The sequence below is a fragment of the Columba livia genome, chromosome 3, assembly GCF_036013475.1.
Source record: "Columba livia isolate bColLiv1 breed racing homer chromosome 3, bColLiv1.pat.W.v2, whole genome shotgun sequence".
NCBI classification, from domain to species: domain Eukaryota; kingdom Metazoa; phylum Chordata; class Aves; order Columbiformes; family Columbidae; genus Columba; species Columba livia.
In genome coordinates this window covers 6,285,873-6,306,615 of record NC_088604.1, presented here as the reverse complement: position 1 = coordinate 6,306,615, position 20,743 = coordinate 6,285,873, and the positions used below count along the sequence as shown (strand labels likewise).

The following is a 20,743-nucleotide window of genomic DNA, read 5'->3' as shown; positions in this document are numbered from 1 at the left end:
ACTGTGAGTTTCCAAGTGACTCTGACTTCTAAATGGGACCAGGACCTCTAAAAGGAGTACCAGATAACCATTGCCATGTGGAAATAGGACAACTGAAAAACATATAGTCAGGTGGTTGTATTCTTTTTGCTGATTTTGAAAGCAGAAGAAGATGATTAATGACCACAATGCATTCAAGTAAGTTTGAAATCAGCTTCTTGTGGGAGCTTTGCCCTGTTCTGTCAGAAAAGAGAAGTGATAGCAGGATAGTAGACAAGTGTGAGGATGCTTAGAAACACTTTTGAAGGAGGAGACCAATGGCTAAGAACTGGCATTTGAAAATGGAGACATAGCAATAGTCCATGCTTTCAAGACCTGAGATTGAGAAGGTCAGAAGTATGAGGTGGGTAGTAAAAAGCTAAGAGACAAGTTTGCCAGAGTCGAAATATTTGGCTGTGAAATGACATTCTCCTACCACTTTCACCATTAGTAAAAGTGGGGAGGATCAGTAAACCAAAAAATGAATCCACTGGGAAATGTGAAAGAATTAACAGAGTTGCCATGAAAACAAAACATGTTGCTCAAATTATTCATTTCCAAAATGTATACATTGCCAAAATGTCTGCATTTCTGGACCCTCTGTGCTCCCATCACCCTGTGCCTCTGTGTATGTCACCAAGGATGAGTATTTTTTGGTGCTTCTGCCTTTGTTGTATCGTACCTGTCACATGTGATGCGGCTTTTCCTTATCTGTGCAGTTTTTGAACTGAAGTCCCTATATAACGGCCTCGCAAAATATATTCCCATGGTTTGCTGTCTCCTTAATTTATTTTCCTTTATTTGAGACATTGAAATCAAGTTTTAGGACTCGGGAAGTATCGCAGTTGCTCTAATAGCATGCAGACTTGAGTAGTATGTTGCTTTTTACAGACATATATGTATGGATAAACGCGTGTGTGTCTATATATATATGTGTGTGTATATAAAACCTTTATGAACGGCAAACCTGGAGGCGATTTTTCCTGGGCAAACCTGTGCAGACAGACTCGCTCAGAGAGCAGCCGCAGAGGCCAGCGCTCCCAAAGGTGAACGTGCACGTGTCCTGTTCCATCGGAACAGAGCGCGAGGTTCCCTACGTGAGTTCTTGGAGAGGCTGCGGGTCTCCCCTGCTAGGACATTTGGTAGGAGTCAGGAAAGGAAAGCGTTTACAGGTTAAGAGCATGAAGTTAGTTTTCCACCAGCTGACCTTTCTCACACACCAGCACAGAGCAGCTTTTCTGTAGCATCAAAAGGTGTTATTGTTTGCCAGGATAACTATGCTAATAAATCCTCTTGTACAAATGTATCTATTATGTCATTAAAAAAAAAAAGTGCGCTACTTTAAGTGTTTTATTAGCGTAACTGCGTTTAAACTAGACCTTTTTCCATCATCACTGGCTGTCAAAATTTGCATTTCTAACATATTCCATGACTTTTCAGTATTGGTTAGATCCTTAAGGTGCACTGTAATAGCAAGTGACAACAGAAGTTCTGTTCTGTACCAGCGAGAGAGAGATACAGCTCTTAGCACTGGACTATGCATTACAAACATTTTCAAACTTGTTTCATCCAAAGGACATTTTTTCCTCAAATCTATAGGTTTTGTGTTTCTCTTCCTGCAGTAACTTTTAATCTACAGGTACTAAAATTGATATCAAGTAAATATGACCTGATATGCTTCAGTGACCTTTCTAAGATCTTGTTTGGAGTTACTACTTTATTTATTCATGGATATTGTCCCCGGTCTGCATGTAATAGCTGTTTGAATGCTCTCAGTCTACTGTAGTACAAAGCAAACTGGATTTGTATAAATGCAAACACTCAGCTGGTTGGATCCTTGACGTGCAGCCCGAATGAAGGTAGAACTAGGCTGACCTTAGAAAAGTCACCGCTGCATGTCACATCAAGGTCTGAGTTTCATCTGGTTTAGCAAAGGGAAAGGCTCATGTCAAGGGATGCTTTACATGTGGATGTGGATTAATCTCGAGGATATTTCTTAGAAAAAGTGGAAGAAGAAACAAAATTAGTGGTGTGCTTTCTGAAAACAAGCCAAACCTATTGAAATGAGAAAAAAAATCAGAGAGAATTTGCAGATAGATAATTCTGGTGTGCCAGACATTCTAATTACAATTCTTTGCTTTGACATAGTAACTCGACTACATTACATGTGTAGATAGGCATTTATCTTACTAATGAATTGCTTTAATAGTTCTTTTTCTTGGTAGGATTGCTAGATATTTCTTTTTAGATGAGACCTTAACAATGCCTAGAAAGCACTGGTGTTGTCTTCAGAAAAAATGCAGATATAAATCTTATTAAAATCAGTGATCTATGTATTTTCCACCTAAACTGTGCCTGGCTACACTTCTTTCTGTTATGAAGAATCACATAACACAACATACTATAAGTTCATGCTATTAGGAGTAAGAGTAATTTTCATTGCCAGGTTTTCTTCATTTATGTTTATTAAAAAAACACAAACAGAAAAAAAAACCCCAAAACAAATACCCCTTGTGACCTCTAATTTCCTTTGTAAGAAATATAACTAATGTAATTTGTAACGTAAGTGTATTTGCTTTTGTTTGACTGCTCAGTCACAGTATTCACGTCTGTTTTACACTGTGAAGAAGTTTACCATAATGAGCAACTCAGAACAGTTTACTTTCTGAGAAACAAGTGACTCCTAGTAATGCTCCAGTTTGGTTTATAACATTCCAAAGAACAACAAATACTAAAATACACCGTTTTCTCAAACCTGAGCTTCAAAATAAGAGAATCTGAGTCTGACATGAAGAAATACTGATTTGAAATACAGATTTCTGATGAAGAGGGAATTTGAGAAGTACTTCTTTAAGAATTCTGGTGAGATACACAAACCACCTTCTGTAAGCTCTCTGAACATAACTAGCATGCTGCTCAGTTTATTCAAAAAGGACTGTAAATTCTGGAAGTTTTAACTTGATATGTTTGCAGGTAGCATGATTGATGTGTAACTCTAGAATGAAAGGAGTATTTAGAGTCTTGGCTATCAGTTTACCAGTTCTTATTCCTTAAACAAAGACAGGTCAGATACTAGTCTTGTCCTCTGTAAGTGTTACAGTTTCTGACTTCACCCTCTGAATACAGACACGTACAAACTCAGAAAATATTCTAACACTTGAGTGTCTATTGATCACTAAATTAGGACAAACATAATAGTTGGAGGGGGGGCTAGCCTATCTGTCATAAGTATTTTTCTTCTTTCGTAACTTCTCAGAGGTATATCATATTATAAATGCATTAGAAATGTTTTGCTCTGAGGATATGTAGCATTCCTATAAAGGTTAAATCAATAAAAATGATTTGGCCACATTCCTAAGCATGGCTAGAACAGGTAGCCCGTTGTTTAAGGTACCCTTGAATTTCTGGATCAGATTATTATGGTGCAGCAAAAAGGCTTCTTACTGTCTGCAGACGTTCTGTGTTTCTATGCGAAGATATCGTCAGCCTAAAAAAACCTTCAGATTTTCTGGGCTACTTAAAAAAAAAAAGGTATTTTTCTGTATGTAGGTCTCAAATGTTGTGCTGTGTGTGCTCTAAGTTTTAAAGGAAGTTTTGCAACAAGAAGGGGTGAAGACACATCAGTAATTGATAATGACCAGGTATGTAAAGAAGAAATAAAGAGACGTCTTTTAAGTCAGTGGTGAGACTAGTAAAATTGTTGCCCATCTCATTATCTTTATTAGTTTGTTTAGATTTAGATTAGTTTTAGATTTCTTTTGTTTTTCTGCATATGTGACGAAGTGGAGTAGCCAATATATTCTGTGTATTTACTATGTCGAGCCAGTTCAGTAAGCAAGTAAGGTTATTAAATGTGATGCTAAAAGACTTCAAACAACTGTTAGTTCAATTTCTTCGAACTTTATACAAAGCTGATAAAATTTAGTAGCCATTAAGTAGTGTTTATTCAATACATCTGGTCGATTGAGTAGACAGTGCTGAAGTCTGACAGCAGACCATTTTGAGAGATTGAGTGCACTTTAAAATCTTTCCTGCACATTGAGGAGCTACTGTATATTATAGTTACAGGGCAGATTTGTGTCTTTCATTGCGTGCATGTGCTGTGCATCTATGCTCCTGGCATTTTTCTATAGGTTTTATGTCACTAAGATTAGAGCTCAGACTGTATGGGTATTTTAGATTTATTGTGCTCAGTCTCAGTGTATCCTTTAAGAATAGTGGAACTGAAAACCAGTGCTTTTTAATCTTTTTCTTTATTTCTTAATTTTATTTCTTGTAGTGTGAGAAATGGGTTGTATTATTTAAAAGCTCCATCCTAAAACGTGAAATGCTGAAGAGCAATCCTTCTGATACAAAGCAAAAAGCACGCACTGCTGGTAACTAGGACTAGATGCTTCAAGATGTTTTTCAGTTGTGAAAATTTGATCAGTGAATTAACCGCACATCCGGCTACATACATCTTTGATCAGAATTGGAACATTCCAGCTCGCGTGTGTGTGTATGTAAGCTGGCTGCATCAAGTAGATTTTACACATGTGCGCTACACATGTGCCGTGAAATTAGTTAGTAAATTAATATTATAATTTAAAGTAACAAAATTAGGCTCTTTCAAGCCTTTGCTTTGTACCTAATGAATATGAGAATCATTTATCTTTGTATCTGGACAAGCTCAAGTCTTCATTTATTTTAAGATGTATTAATAAGCATTTAGATGGCTCAGCTCTATTTAAGATTTTGCTTTTGCTTTTAAAGGTAATATTAAAATTTAATGAGCTTAGAACCCCGAATTATTATGAGGTCATGACCAAATTAATTGCTACACAGAATAACAGAGCCTGATTTCAGGTCTTCTTCCTGAAAGACTGTAAAATTAAGAGTTGTTCTAGTGTTTGCATATGCAATACAGTGTTGCATTAGAATTAAGCTGTTCTTGCTGCAGTATGAAAATGATTCGTGCTGTCCAAGATATTCCTTCCAATTTGATGCTGAGTTATTTTTGATTCCTGCTATCTAGATGGTGTTATTTTATTATCTGGACTTTTTCTGAATGTTGGTTCCTTTAATAAAATGCCAGTATAAAGAGTGTGCCCTCTGAATTTGTTTTAGCGTTTCTGTTTATGCCTTTTAATCAGAAAGGGGGAAATAAAAATATACCAAACAGCAAGAAAAATATAGCACTTAGTTTTGAATGCACAGAGTTGGATATAAGAGGGGTGGGAAGGAAGCAAAGTGAATGCCCTTTATGCAAAAAATCCTTTTGGGAAAAGGGAACATTTGCACCGCTGTATACTAAGGTACGCCGCCTAAGTAAATAGTTGCTGCTTTCTGGTCCTGTCAGTTTTAAATAAACCATTCATTGTCATGGCTTGGTTATTGCACAAATAACCAAACACAGCGGAGTTAAACGGCGATACCGCTGATTGGAAAAACGCAGACGATGAACTCTCTTAATGGGGGTTTGTGCTGGTGGTCTGTGCTTGGAGGAAACAAGTTTTGCAGATTGTGCGAGGAAGCAAATGTACTGCAGATTTTAAGTACTGTGTTACAAAGCTGCTCCTGTGCTTGAGTATTATACAATAGCTAGTAGCGCTAATTTATCCAAGTTTTATTAATAAAGAGCTAGACCATATGTGTCCCTTCAACGTTAAAGAGGGAACGTGACCTGCTTTTTTTCACTTTTTTCCCCTTTTTTTCCTAAAAGTTCTCTATTTAAAGGCAGAGGATGCTCAGTTCAATACATGATGCATTTGAGTGAAACCAGTTACTTGTGGAATTTGTACAGAACGTGCAGCAAAGGCATAGATACCACAGCAGTTCAGTGTTCTGGCTCACCTAAAAGGCTTTTTGAGACATGATAAACTAAATCAGCAAATTCTGACACTGTCTTCAGAATTAGCTTTTTTTCTGCTGGTCATATATTAAAATGCTCGAACTTCTTTGGAATCCGAACTATTTAGTCCGTGTAAATTTACTCTTGCTGATTCTACATGAAGGATAGTATTTCTAGTAAATTACTGATGTGTGATAGTACTAATATAAAAGTAATGTTGTCTAATAATATAAAGTCTTGGCAGAACACATCAGAATTCTTTCAAGGTAAATATGGCATGCCTTATATATATATATATATATGTATATATATATATAATATTTTATATATTTTACATTTCACTGTGTCAAAACCAGCAGCCGACCTACAAACAGGGCTACTTTGGCTAGAATGTATGGTTTCACTTTGAAATTTGAGGTAAGATTGGCCAGTGTTATGTCCACAAAACCAGTTTCTTCATGGGACTATGGGAAGAAGCAAGAAGGTACCGAGAGACTTACTCCCAAACCTCTTATATCCTCAGAAATATTGCCAAGTATTCTAAACTGAGTAATTCTGCCGTCTATTATTTCACTACTAGCACTTAATTAGTAAGTAGAACATTATAATAGCGTTAATAGACATTCTGCTTTACAAAGATTAAGACAGACCCTTGCTGCAGGTTCCTCTGTTTCATATTCACAGAGTAGTAGAGGTGTGGGAAGAGTTGTGAATGTTCTTTGGGTGTTTGTACTGCTGGCAAATCTGGATGCCAGGGCACATTCTCTTGTACAGCTTCAGCGTTAGGGTAGAAAATATCGTACCAATACAGACATTTTCTAAATTTACACTATTACTGCCTTTTTTTAAGAATTTTGAAATTTTTTTAAGTATGGATTAGTAGGAATTAAGAGATTTGAAGCGTATACATGTGCATGTTTGCACATACACAGCTTATTAACATTTCTTAAAAGAAAGAATAGCCTGTTCTAATACCACACATGGACACATGAAAATATAATGCGTTTTTAACCCTGTCTTTTCTGATTTGTGTTTAAATGAATTACAGATATTTTGGGAGGATTAACCCCTCTTAGGCATAATTTTTTTTCCTTAAAAAAAAAAACACCCTCTCTCATGCTTACATGAGTCATATATATTAAATGTGTTTGATGGAGAAATTAAATGCAACAATAAATTGTAATATCACCCTGCTCTCACTTGTTACACCAGGCCCACATTCAGAAGAACCGCATCCAGCGTATGGGCATTGAGGTAAATCCGTATACATGCATATAGATGGAAACACATCTTACTAGTCTGATAGTTCATTTTCACTGTGATCGAGGCTGGGTCCTTTTCCTCTGAACAATAAAATACTCTGTAGCTGGCAGCGGTTCTGTCCTTCTGTTTTAGCAAACCACAGAGTGGATTTAGATGTAAGATATCTGACCATGAGGGATAAGTAAACAATGGTTTGGCACACTTAGGGTTCAAATAAATTCTGGGGAAAATAAATGTATGTAAGGTCATCAGCTTTTAACTTTCCTCATTCAGGGAAATGAATGATAATAGATTTGAAGTAATTACAACATTCTAGCAATTCTGATGAAATATGTGAAATAAGCTGGTGTCTATCAGAAATCCGGTAAGCATAGTTGAATGAATTCCTGCCGAAATATTTTTGCCACGGGGTATTTAGCTATAGCATATTAAACTTAGAACTATTGTTAATTCCAGAACTGCTTGACTTTAATGAATACGGCATTTTTAAAAGACACAGACAGCAGAAGAAACTGGTTTTAGCCTTTGTTGTAAAAATAAAAGTAGTTTTATTAGAGGTGAAAAAATTTTCTTGAAGAAAACTTAGGAATACAGTAAATATGATACAAAACCCCCTTACTTTTTAAAGCACTGTATGTATTTAAAGGAAAATGTAGCTTTTTTTCCCCTTCAACCTTTTGCTATGGTGAAGTTAATTTTTCTATCTAAACATGTTTCATAAGGAATAGGTTACGCAGAATCATTTAATTGCTCTGAATGAAATGACTTCAGCAGTTCAAGTGAGTCAGTAGAAAACCGATGGCTTTTTCCCTCCTGGGGCGAGTTCATACATGAAATAGGAAACTTATAGCTACACGAGGAAGGCTCGAACAGTACACAGTATGCTAACAAGCAGAATAAATATATATATATATATGTACATACAGGAAACAGATGCATTAATAATGGATTTTTTTTTTTTTAATTGGAAGTGTTAAACTGTTTTATGATACAATAACCAGAGTTCATTTTGTCTTTGTGCTCATCTTTAAAATATTCTCTTTAGGGTGTGCTTTGCAGTACGTTAAGTGGCAGGTCTTATATTTATTTGTAGAAGGGAGCGTGTTTATATAAGGAAACGTGCTCTTAGATTTAAGCTTTATTAACTTAAAAACAAAAACACCTGAGAGCAGAAGATAGACCTTCTCAGTCTGTTCCCCATAGGACTTTAGGAGGCAGTTTGAAATAAACGCATAAAACAGAAATTAAAGCTATTGTGTATAATGTGAGCAAAAATCAGTTTTCTCGATAACAGTAGTTTCTTGTGGGGGAATCTGTGGTGAAAGAGGTGGATGTTTTCTGCATTTGGTGGGTGTCTGCTGTCTCTGCATGAAAATCTGTGGTTAATTCCTAAGCCTGGCAGAATTTACAAGGAAAAATCTCTTTTAAATAATGCACAGTTTACTAATTTATTTTTGACTACACTTATCAGAATAAATGTTGGGTTTATTCCTTTCAGAGAAATTAACAATTTCATATTTAAAAGAGCAGTTGAATATTTGCCTGTTGCAGTTTCTTAACTGCTTGAATGAAACTTGGACTCTCAGTGCCGAAATTAAGACTTTAAAATGCTTCAGCTTTTACCATCTTAAACTCGCTATTTATCTTAAGGCTGCCTTAATTAAAATATTATATACTCTAGGGCATATTAAACACGGCAATTTATTGTAATTCTTATTAATGGAGTGTATTTAATGAGTTTTCAGAACCAACTCCATCACCTCCAACACACAATGTGGATTTTTATTAGGTACATAGAGTAAACCATATGCATGCTCTGAATTTCCAGAGGTTCCCAGCACCGACAGCTGCTCCTGCAGCAGCCCAGCAGGAGAAATTGGGCTGCTCGGGACCTTTGCAGGAGGAATTGGGGTGCTTGAGACCTTTGCAAATGAAATTGGGGTGCTCAGGACCTTTGCAAGAGAAATTGGGGTGCTCAGCGCCTTTGCAGCCTGGCAGGCATGGGGATAATTCATCCCCATCCTTCTTTAGTTTCCAGTGGAGCGTGCTGGGCTTGTGCTTAAAAGAATGCCAAATTTCGCTTGTCTTTTCAGCCTCTTGTGTTAACTTAGACTTTGAGAAAATATTTCTCTTTATTTCCTGTGTTACTAATGCTGCCCATTGATGGATGCGTGCCATGACGTCCTTAAACACGTTTATTATCTACCTTCTCTTCACTCTTTTGAACTGTCTGCACTGCGTAGGTAGGATCTCCTGCAAGAATTATTTACTGCTTTATTTTTTCCTTTATACTTAAATGGATCCAGTATGAGATGTTCACTATTTACTTAAGACTGCTCTGAGCTTCGTGTTATTCATAAAATGTACAACCGTGTTCTGAAAAGCAATCGGGCAAAATAAAGGTATAAGGTGCAGTTTTAAGATGAATATTAGTCTGACCATGACCAAGAAATCACACTGCCTGAGAGGAATTTCAGTATTATTGTTATGCTCTTAATGTGGGGTGGCAAAGCCTTTAAATATTTCTGGTAGAGTAGTTAATACAGCATGGAAGTTTGATATTTGTACAGTTTGTAAAGGAATTTGAGGTGTTACCCTATTTTGACTTCAGTTTTCAAGTATGCACTGGTGCATCATTAATCATAGGAAATGCAAAAATAAATAATATAGTCCCTTTGGATTTTTCATGTGAATACTTACCTTTTCCTTTTTTTGTATATACAGTTGAGGTATTTAGGTAACCCCTAACCTTTTGCTTCAACAAGGAGGTACAGTATAAAAATATTACCACAGTCTTCATATGAGCAGTTCTCTCTAAGAAAACCTCGAGATGAATATTTATTGAAAAAAAGCAAAGTTGCAATACAGAATGACTTAGCTTGGCCTGAATATTATATTTGAGACCACCAGTGAATCAAATTAAAAGCACATGGATTTTGAATAACTAGAAAAGGTTGTAATTGATTAGCACTGCATGGAAGTATTGAAGTGGAGGAAATTTTGATTTGTGAATGGTTCTATTCAATAGAGATTAATTCTGTATGTTTGATAAAAATCTTAGTGCCCCTAATGAGTTCGTTTTTTTTCTCGTTTTCCCTCAGTTTATTTAACCACCAGATAGTTTGATGTTCTAACAAACTGGAACATTTTGATCTCGGGGAATTTTACATCAGTGTAGTTGATTTAAACTATATTGGCTATTAATAGTCCATTTGAGACAGATAATTAAACAGATCAGTGCATTTTGCTACCTAAGAGTCATATAAGTGGTGTAGTCCAATTCTGCCTGGTTTAGGGGTTTTAGGTCCTGAATGCCTTAGTGAGAAGCTTACAGCTTTCTAATGCACATGAGAATAGGATTATTGCGTAGTTTCCGGTGTTATTTTTTAAAGATTAAGTATTTTAAGTTATATTTTATGCAAAGGATAGTGATTACTGAGATTTTTGCTTAGCATTCACAATAATATGGATACGAAACAAAACTGGAACATACAGAAGTTTTCTGCTTTATATTCATGGTAATCAAAAAGGATGTTTCTCTCTTCTTAATAGCTTAATTAAAATAAAAAAACTGGGATTTCTTGCCAAATACTGAAACAGTGGAGAATTGAAATCTACAAAAGGTTTGGGGTTTTTTTTTTTTTTGAAGAATAAATGAGAAGATACTGAGGAGTATCTTAATTTAAGCCAAGATTTTATTGTGAACTCAAAGACTTCCCTTTAGATTTACCACATCTGTCTATTGGGATCAGCTTTCAGAAGTTACATGTGAAATAACTGATTAAATTATCAGCCAGATTTTGATCCGATTTGCTTTCTTCAGTGAAATAGATGCATAGAACATATTTGAATTTTTATTTTTTTTAAATAAAAAACATAACCTGTGGGAAGCATTTTGAAACTATTTTATCATCTGAAATACTTTGTGCAAATGATGTTTACCATAGTTTCTAATACATACGCTGAGTTTATGTTTGGGGATTTTTTTTTTGCATTCTGTTTATTTTGAGCAATATTTTTCTTCAAGCAATATGGCTGTGAATATAATATTCTTTGTTGGCTGAAATGAATGCACTTATATTTAAAAGCTTAAGAAGTTTTAAATAGGCACGATGCAGTCAAAACCTGCCTAGAATTAGCATAAGGTACAAATACTCTGCATATGATGCATAGTATTTAGTTAACTCAAATATACTAAATTGTTCACATTAATTAGGAAGGGATCCTACTCTTTTTTTTTTTCCCCTTTCATATGAAGACAAAAATACATAGAAAAAATAAGTGAAATAAGAATTTTCAGAAATGTGGTTAGTGGCACAGAAGAGCAACCATGCGAGTTAATCACAGCGCTGTTTTCCGTCCCTATTATTACTCATCATTATGATTTATCAGTTAATTCTTGAAGGGAAACATAATTAAATTGAAGGAGTAAGGTGGAGGTGGCATTAGGAGGCGATATAGAGGGTATGGAAAGGAAGAACAGTGTGTTTTGATGTTCTGCTGCACCATTGGTAGGAAACGGCAAATTCAGGAGTAACTTGGGTCTTCTGACCTTTTCTCGTTTTACTGTATTATTTCCTTTTATAAAACTGTTTTTTTTTAGGGTTTGTTTTTTATTTTTTAGCTTAAGATACATGGGTTACATATTGGTAGAGCTGGTGAGATTGTGTTCCTTGCATCCATTATTTGTGTCCACAGCGTAGCGTGTGTACTCAACCCTCTCCGGGAAAGTCTGGGGACAAGGATTTTTCCTGTTCCAGGACTTCTCCCTCGCTTTCCGAATGATCAAAAATAGATGAATTAAGCAGCCAGCACTCGGTGTTTTGATAATTTTAGCCAACTAAATTTCTTCTAATCTCTTTTGGAAGTAAAAGCAAAAGAAAGTCCCTATACATGTAAACTGTATTTCCTGTTGTAAACACTGGGATAATGTGGTCTGGCTGCGCTTCTGCTGGGCTTCGGTAAGACAGCAGTTTGAGGAGAAAAACTGCTTCCCAGGTCCGCGTTAGCGTTTGAGCTCGCGTTCCGTGGGTTAGAGCGGCATTCTGTAGGTTATGTTCTCTCTCCTGGTATCCGTAGATCGTCATTTAAACGTGTCTCTCATCTGGAAGAAGCTATTCTTGATTTCTGTCCCTACACACGGGCTTATTCATGTGCTTAACTGGGAACCAGTCAAAGCGTGTGAAGTAGGAGGGGTGAAAGGAACTCCAGGCATTGGTTCATTACAATACAAGGTTAATCGGGATGTATAGACTGAAAACGGTCCTAGCATTGTTTTTTTTACAAGGGGGGGCAGGGGAAGAAAATAAATGGGTTTAGCTACAGTGCCAACATAGTTTCAACATGATGGAGACCATTAAGAAAATCTTGTAAGTTTTCAGATACTTTTTTTTCCTGATCTTTCAGAATTTTCAGTTAGTTCTGATTTGTCTCAGTAAAAGATTCTTTGGAAAAAAGATTTTTGAATGTACTTCTTGCTACTTGTCATGGATGACTAGAATAGAGCATTTTCCAGCGTGTTTCAAAACACAACTTTATTTTACTTGCAGATAAATCACTTAAAGTTATATTCAGTTTTATTTAATGTTTTGTGGGTGAGCTTCTCTGTGCTGATTTTAAAACTGTGTCTGAGAGGAAGCAGCTTTTCAAAGTAAGTGATAGAGGTGCAATTTTATAGCCTATTTATGATTTTTATGGGCATGTATGCATGCAGTGCCTATAAATAATTACCTCACTATACCTATATGATTTCTTAAAGGAATCTATTTTCACAGTTCAGAATATTGAAGTAAATAGTGCTCTTCTACAGAGTTATTCAAATCCCACTTTCAATTAAAGCTTAAGTTCATCAGTATGCTAAATGATGTGGTTTTTAATTTCATAGCTTAATATGTTTGTGCATGTATGGTTTGCCTTGTTCATAGTAAGTTTAACAAGAAGAATTTGCTTTTACAAATGAATATATATATCAAACACGCTTTGCTGTGAAACGAGGGCAACAAAAAGACCGGAGAGCTGCAGATTTACCCTGATAACTTAATCCCATATATGTGCTTAAAAATAAGATGTCTGGAATAACGATAGGGCACTTATGGGTAGGATAGGCTGTTATATGCTACACGCTGCTCTTTTTCATCAGGTTTAGAGAATAAGCAGTTTTAAATCATATAATTTAAGCCTCTTATGATATCTTTCGCTAACCAGTCATGGTGGATACATCTCAAAGCGTTACGCTTTACACCAGAGTTCTCCGTAGGACTTGGTGCTGTCGTTGATTAAGTCACTAAATACTTTAACCTTTTTTTTTTCCCCGTAAGATAATATTGAAGGTGATACTAGATCCCATCAGCCCCTTCCAGATCTGCCCCTCAGACCAGGTGACAGCCGAGCACACCTGCTGTCCAGCACTACAGGCTGAGCCACCAACTCACAAATCTGTTCATAAACCTGCAGGAATTCTTTACAGTGACACCCCCCCCACCCCCAGGTACGCTATTTTAACATCCTGACATCCCATTCGACAGGTTTTTCTTTAGATAACTACAACTAGCATTGTGAAAAGTCAGAAAACTCCCAACGGTGGAAAACAGAAGCGCAAATCTCGCAGTACTCACCCCAAAAGAAGTTTTGCTGACATGGTGTCACTGAGCTGAACAGGCTGTTTGATGCCATAGTCCCTCTCGGTTCACGCAGAGCTTTCACCTCCTGGTGTAAATACTTCTTGGATCCTCAAACTGAAAACACAAACCATAGCCAAACCTTGGTTTAGTTTTACGGTGTTCCTGGATTGCATAGACTCTATAGTTGTTTTTTTCCCTGTCAAAAAAATTGTGTAGCACTCGCAACGTGTGAAAAGCAAGGAAACAAACCAAAACAAAAAAAGAGAATGAGCAAATATTTGAAGGACCTACTATTACTGCATAGACTGTGGTTAGAGAGCACTTACTGACTCTGTTGGTCTCAGTGGCTGGTAGTGACCTGCGGAGATTAACCATTTAAAAACCAGAGACTTCGCTGCTGTCCTCCTGGAGAAAGTTCGCACCGCACTTGTGGTTCTGTGGTTGTTTGTGAGGCGAATGAAGCATTCACACAATCCAAAAAAGCAAAAGCTTTAAAACTCCTTTTTTTTTTTGCAAGCACTGTTACTGGAGCGAGCGAGTCATGTGGCTGTGACATCAGAGGACTCCGAGCAGGGACTGCCCACACTGTGGCTTTTTCTTTCTCTCTTCCCCCCCCTTTTTTATTTTAAATCTTTTTTTGAATTTTTTTTTTTTTAAATCTATTCTGACAAAAGGCCCGTGGTAAGGCCCTTTCTGGCATCCAGAAGGATATAGCTTTTTAATTTCTGTGACTCAGGAGGATTTGGAGAGAGTACAAAGTGCTGTAAGAACCCAAACTTCTGTGCAGTTAAAGCATATGGACAGCAGAACTTTATTTGTACTCTCAGTTCAGGTTCCCCCCACTTTTCTCCCCCCCCCTCTTTTGTTTTTCTTTTTTAATTTATATTCCCCCCCCCTTCATTATTATGTCTGTGGAAAAGTGAGCAAAATTGGCACAAGTGCCTGTGTGAAATTCTGAACAACAGTGATGATTTACAATAATTTACATCTTTGGATTGTATCACGAGCTTGGGTCTGCTTCACATTTGCTGGGTGGCTGGACTCCTTCTGTTTTACTTTTTCTCCTTGTCTTCCTATGCTTGTGAATCTGTAACTCATTGTAAGAAACTTTACCTTTCCGAAGGTCCAGTAGCCGACTGCTTGTTGGGGTTGTGTTTTTTACTGTAATTGGCTGTCACACAAGTGATTCCTTTGCAAATCTTAAATCATGTCTCCCTTGCTTTACGTGCCTTCAAAACTACTTGACAGTTTTATGTAATGCGAATTAAGGGCAATTATGTTCCTTTTATATTTGGGGCAAAATGTCATTTGGTTATCATAACTAGTTGCGTGCTGCAGTCTGAGTGATGCTTTTGAATCTTGGTATTGCTGGGGTTTAATGTAGACATTGCATAACAGAATGAACCGGGAGGTTCTGATTGCACTTACATTAATTGCATATTACAGTTTCGGTGTTTAAGAGAAATAGAACAGTCAGAATTTTTGGGAGACTATAAATAACTTTATTCACCAGTTAATGTTAGCACTTAGTTTTAAAATGAAACATAAATTTGATGCACATGTAAGATTTTAATACTTAATATCATCTGTGTGCATGTGTGTATAATATTTTTTATATACTTAACATATTGTAACTTGGACTTTGATTGTGTAATATAAGCCTTTACTGTACCAGGACCGAGTGGGTTAACAAAAGCAGTATTTTTTTGTTTATAATAGAGGCTTTGAAATAAATTGCAAAATGCTGTGTGTAGTAAGGAATAATGTGCACAGACAGTGTGTATTAGTAGTCTTGATTTGCTCACTCAGATTCAGAACAAAATTGGAAACATCTTGGAGAAAGTACCTTTTTTTTTTTGCCCCTTTGGACATTATGTCTAGAACTTTTCTTATTAGCCTGATTGTATCACACATGCACTGTATTTTCTAGTTTGGCTGAATGATTTTAATTTTTCATTTCTTTGTCATTTATCTTTTTGGGAGCAGAAGAATGATGTACAACGTTTTCTAGACCCTGTTCAGTTTTCACTTGTGTAATAAAATATGTGTCTTTGAAGCTGCCATCCTTCCTTTCTTATTTTCCTCTTTACCCTCAGTTTTCCTGGTAACAAGTTGGCCAGAAATGATGCGAGATGAACAGCTGGGGGTGCGGATGGGGAGCAGGTTCTCTGGTTTATGGAGATTGAGAGAAAAAGGAGATTTCAATACAAATTAAGACATCGTATGTTTTGATTTTCATTATATAGATACCAAAGCAACATAAACCCCTTCATAAACACTACTTTCATGATAGTTATTGTAAGGTAAATGGCATTGTTTATATCTCAGTACTTTGAAAGTTATTAGCTGTTGCCCAAATTATTGAATTCTACCTTAAAATGAAAAAGGAGTGTTCTGCAAATCACTCATCTCATGTAAAAGTAAAGCTGTTATTTAATTCTCCTAATGATGGATTGCTTTTATTTCTCCATGTTTTCACAGTATGGTTAAGAACATCAGTGGAAAAAAGATAAGGGTATAAAAATGATGGGAAGAATGGTATTCTTTTCATATAAACAAAATACATTTGTGGATGTTACAGTTTTAATCAACTTTTGATGCAGCAAAAGCTTTGGAAGTTGCTGCCTCTGTTGTTTGTGGAACTTAATTGTAAGCACAATGTTTCTTCCATATTTCTCAACTTCTATTTGATAGTAGGTTATTTTTTTTTATATAACAGATAGCCCATGTCGTGATCTTAAACACTTGTTTTCATTCATATGAATGTAATTCTTTATTTTTTTTTTTAAAGCTGCAGAATTTATTCTTAGTCACATTTTAACATTAGAACAGTGAACTTCCTACAAAAGTCTGAATTTTAAAATTCATTGTATTAAAATACTGTGTTCAGGCTGTCTCACGACTGGCTTTTTAATGCTTTCACTCCTGTACACAAAGTTACTCTCTAACTTTATCACTGTGTTTTGATATGATACCTATATAATATTATTTTTACTGTATTTATTTTTCACCTGTGCTGTCAAGACAGTGCGGTGAAGTCTTCATCTGGTAAGGCAAAACCTCTTAAAAGCAGAAAACCAGCTCGTTTAACTGAGTAATCTAGATGTAGTTTACCAAAACAGTCACTGAAAAGAATGCAAGATTTTTAGTGCAGAGACATTATAAAGCTGAACTCCATGCAGACCTAATATCTGTGAAACCGACGGCTTCTGTCAGTGTAGTTTGTGTTTCTGCCGAAGCAGATGGATGAATCCTGGAAATCCACCGTAGAAACCAGTGTCTTGATTGCAGACCGTCTTTTGTTTGAAAGGCAGATCTCCAAAAACTGAAGTTAACGTATGTGTTCCATAGGGGATGCTTTAAGTCACAATTACACTTACAAAGGAAGTATTATGCTGAGGAATTTCTCTGGTAAACTATGGGCTTGATCTTTGATGACAAATGAAATCGTGCTTAAAGTCAATCGCAATGCAACGCTAGAAGGTAATTACGTCTTGCGCTTTGGTTTGAAACTTCTAAACCGCGTTTTGTTTCCAAACGTTTGGCTGTTGTCACTCGAAGTTCGTACAGCACACAAACAGCACGATGTGCTGCCCAGCGTTTATTTGGATTTAAATGTTTTTCTGCGCTACAACTGGGGAAATATAAATATTCCGCTTAAAACGGTATGATGACAAACTTGTTAATTTGCACTTACCTATAAGTTTTACAATATATACTATAACACGACGCTGACTCTTATAATAAATAAAGTCCTAATGCAGTTTCCTCAGATGCAGGTATTAATTGGAGGTGTTAGTAACGTATCTGTTCCCACTAGAGCAATTTTTCTTTTAGGAGCGAAACCTCTCTCTTTGGTGCCTTTTTTCATAACTTGGAAGTAACGATAATTTTTAGAGGGATAGTGCTGTGTTTTCTGATGTTTCTTAGATGATACATTTAACGTACCATTTAAATATATTTGCACTTTTGTTGCTAGACTGGGGTGTCTTATAGGCTCCTAGTGTCCTGCATCTCTGCAGCAGCTTCAAATGTGCTGATACTGCATTGATACTAAACTGGTAAAGCAAAAGCTGAAAGTCACTGTGGGTTATAGAAAAATATAACTGCAAGGTTATTTTAGCAGTCCCTCATTTAAAAATGCTGCCTATCGGTGCCTGCAAAGAGTAGCATTAAACATCTGAATTTTACTCCTGCCTTTTTATGACGACTTTCTGTTCTCTGACTTAATCTTATTTAGGAAAAGGTTATTAGTTTGAAGCAGGTAGTTCTCAGGTCCACTTTAGCATAGAGAGGAGGAAAAAATACTGTCACATTTCTAGTGTAAGCAAATGTATGTTTTCTGTGCAGTGGATCCAGGCTACTGAAGATCAAATTAAACTTGAAATTCAGGTTTTATTTCAGTGGAAGGGATGGTCATCTTCTGTTAACCAGCGAGTGCATCATATAATAGCAAGTAATAATGAATCGTTTTCCTTCAGTTTGAGTTGCCAGCTCTCTCACTTCTCCAGTGAAATAATCCACAATGAGGGACTACATCTTACTGGTCAAATGTGCCTCTTCTTGATTATTCTTACTGCTGAGACATTTTTTCTGACAAATGTGACTTTTTTTTGTATTCCTCAAATACATCTTGTAGACTGTATATTCATTGAGAAAGTCGATTAGGTGCAATCATTCTAAACAATCAATATATGGCGTTTAAGATAATCCTACCCTCCTAGCTATATATATATATGTATATATATATATTTTCCTTTTTTTAAAGTCAACTCACAGAAAATATGGGAAACTTGTCTCATATAACAGCTGAGGATGTGGCTAGGTTAAGGCAGGAAACTGCTACCCACAATGCAATGTTACATACACTACCACTTAATAAAATTTATTTCAAACATGCTACTGACAAAACCAAAGAAAAATAATATCCTAACTATGCTAGTTAGTACACTAAATATATCTAGGGAAAAGTGAAAGTAATCTCTCTAGAGCCTTTTTTGCTTCTAGGGTACAATGCTACCAGTAGTTGAACCGGAGCAGATCTCAGTGGCTAAAAGCAGTGACCTATTTTTAGAAAATATTCGTGTTACTCTGGAAATAAATGATTATATGCTTTTTAATACCAGTCCAAGTTATTTTATAGAGACAGAATTCAGATAAGCTCTCTCCTTAGGTGTTTCAAAATAGCCTCTTATGTAGTTTTAAAACTGGCAGCTTTTCTTCGTCCTATTTTTGACAGAATCTTACTGCAGCCGAGCAGACTTTTACCTTCCCACTTCATCTGTTTGTAGCTTGGTGTGAAAATACTTTCCATATCATATGTTGGAAAGGAACCCAGGAGAGGAAAGTTCATCTTCCTAGATTATGTGAAGATTTAAAGGTTTCTGGTTGTTTTATTTGATCGCCTGCAAACTGAAGAGTGTAATAAATTGTGAGAGGTGAATACGTTTAGTTAAATTCTAAGGTATATTTAATAGACTTGAAACTTCCCAATATCAGAGAGATCCGTGCGAAGTCACTGATGCTGCTCTGCCATAAATGCCTTGAAAGTCTTGTTCTAGGTGTATTTTTATTGCTGGCTGTTCTTAAACACGCGTCTATTCGGGGCGATCCTCTCGCAGAACGTTTCTGAAGCATTTGCCTCTCTAGTTAGAGAACACTTATCAAGACCAGCTGCTGTGGTGCTGTGGATCCTGTCCATGGACTCATGGTGGTCTCCTGAACAACGTTCTTCAAGTTTGACAGGTGAGACAGAGGCTCTCCAGTGCCACTGCTTCTGGATGAATCCAGCTGTGGTTGGAGAAAGTGCATCTTGCCAAAATATATGGGTAAGACCACACACAGCCTTTAAAATAGTTATTGTAAGCTTATTTTTAGGCAATATATGTCTTGACAGTTCTTTTATTTGCATGCCAGTTTCACTGCTGCTTGTAGATTTTTCATTTATTTTAGTAATGGCAATTGCAGATTTAGATCTGTGTTTGTTAAGCTTTTGCACAACATTTACACTGGAAAAATACAGACTTGCTGCTTTCAAACCTCAGTCAAGATTAGAGAAGAGATTCTAAAAAATATTCAAGCAGAGTATTCACGCTTTTCAGATTTGCTGTCAGTGTTTTCATATTAAACCCCATTTTCAGGGGCATAGTTCAGCAATAAAAACGTGCTTCTTGTTTTAAAATTATACCAGTTTCAGTAGCTTCTGTGCTTGTATAACTCTGCAGCAATGTCGATTTAAGACATGAAATTAGTTCAGTAAGTAATAAAAAGGAAATGTTTGGTTTTTTTTTTTTTTTTTTTTTTTAAATGTGTAGTTATTAAATACTGAATTTAGAATCTGTATTTGATTTATGTTATAACTCCTGGACAGTATTTTTCATGTGTACTTTAATGTGTAGAATATTCTTTGCATTCTAAGTGCCTGCTTCAACAGTTGGCTCTATAACATGTATTTAAAATATTGTATGTTTGACAGTATAGAAGGGGGTTACACCCTGTAGAATTCCTGAGTAAACAATACCCGTTTGGTAACTTTGAGAACAGATGTTTTTTAAATACCCCAAGAGAAATTAAATATAATACTGAAATGGAATATCATAAACCATTCATTGGGTAGTGATGCTTTAGCGTTATGGATTCATAATGATGTTTTTTTCCCCTGTTTCTGTATTTTCCAGATTATCTTGCGTAATTAATGCATGCCTGTTGCTCAGCTAAACATTACTCATTTTTTATTACCGAACATTGCATAGTACTGTTGTTTATAGCACTGGACTTTACAGACAATTAAGGAAATAGTCACTGCCCTGAGGAGTGTACAATTAAATCTATGCAGCCTCGCCATTTATGTAAAATATGAAAAAGAGCGAAGGGAAAAACCCCATGTAATGAACTGTAATAAAAACGAGTGATTTGAAGAACTTCATGGCGAAGGGAGAGGAGTTAGTTTTAATTTTGCTATTAACTTTTCTCCACATAATCTAGTATGAAGAATGATAGAAATTAGTGTGCA

At 36.1% G+C, this 20,743-nt stretch overlaps 2 protein-coding genes across 25 annotated transcripts in view; one reads left to right on the top strand and one right to left on the bottom strand.

The window, feature by feature from the left end:
* Positions 1-14,216, bottom strand: part of RUNX2 (RUNX family transcription factor 2) — a 228,372-nt gene extending 214,156 nt beyond the window's left edge. For 2 of the 5 annotated variants that reach the window (XM_065055683.1, XM_065055680.1), the window contains exon 1: positions 13,726-13,798. In XM_065055683.1, the coding sequence (XP_064911755.1) occupies positions 13,726-13,783 (58 nt within the window). In that variant the 5' untranslated portion in view covers positions 13,784-13,798. Of the gene's footprint in view, positions 1-13,725; positions 13,846-14,057 lie in introns of those variants that run through there. The other 3 variants (XM_065055681.1, XM_065055679.1, XM_065055682.1) reach the window with 3 other exon arrangements.
* SUPT3H (SPT3 homolog, SAGA and STAGA complex component) overlaps positions 1-20,743 on the top strand; it is a 285,057-nt gene that overhangs the window by 30,188 nt on the left and 234,126 nt on the right. For 2 of the 20 annotated variants that reach the window (XM_065055692.1, XM_065055694.1), the window contains exon 4: positions 19,381-19,476. The exons of the other annotated variants lie outside the window; for them this stretch is intronic. The gene's annotated coding sequence lies outside the window, so the exon portion shown is untranslated. The remainder of the gene's footprint in view (positions 1-19,380; positions 19,477-20,743) is intronic. 20 annotated transcript variants of the gene reach the window in all.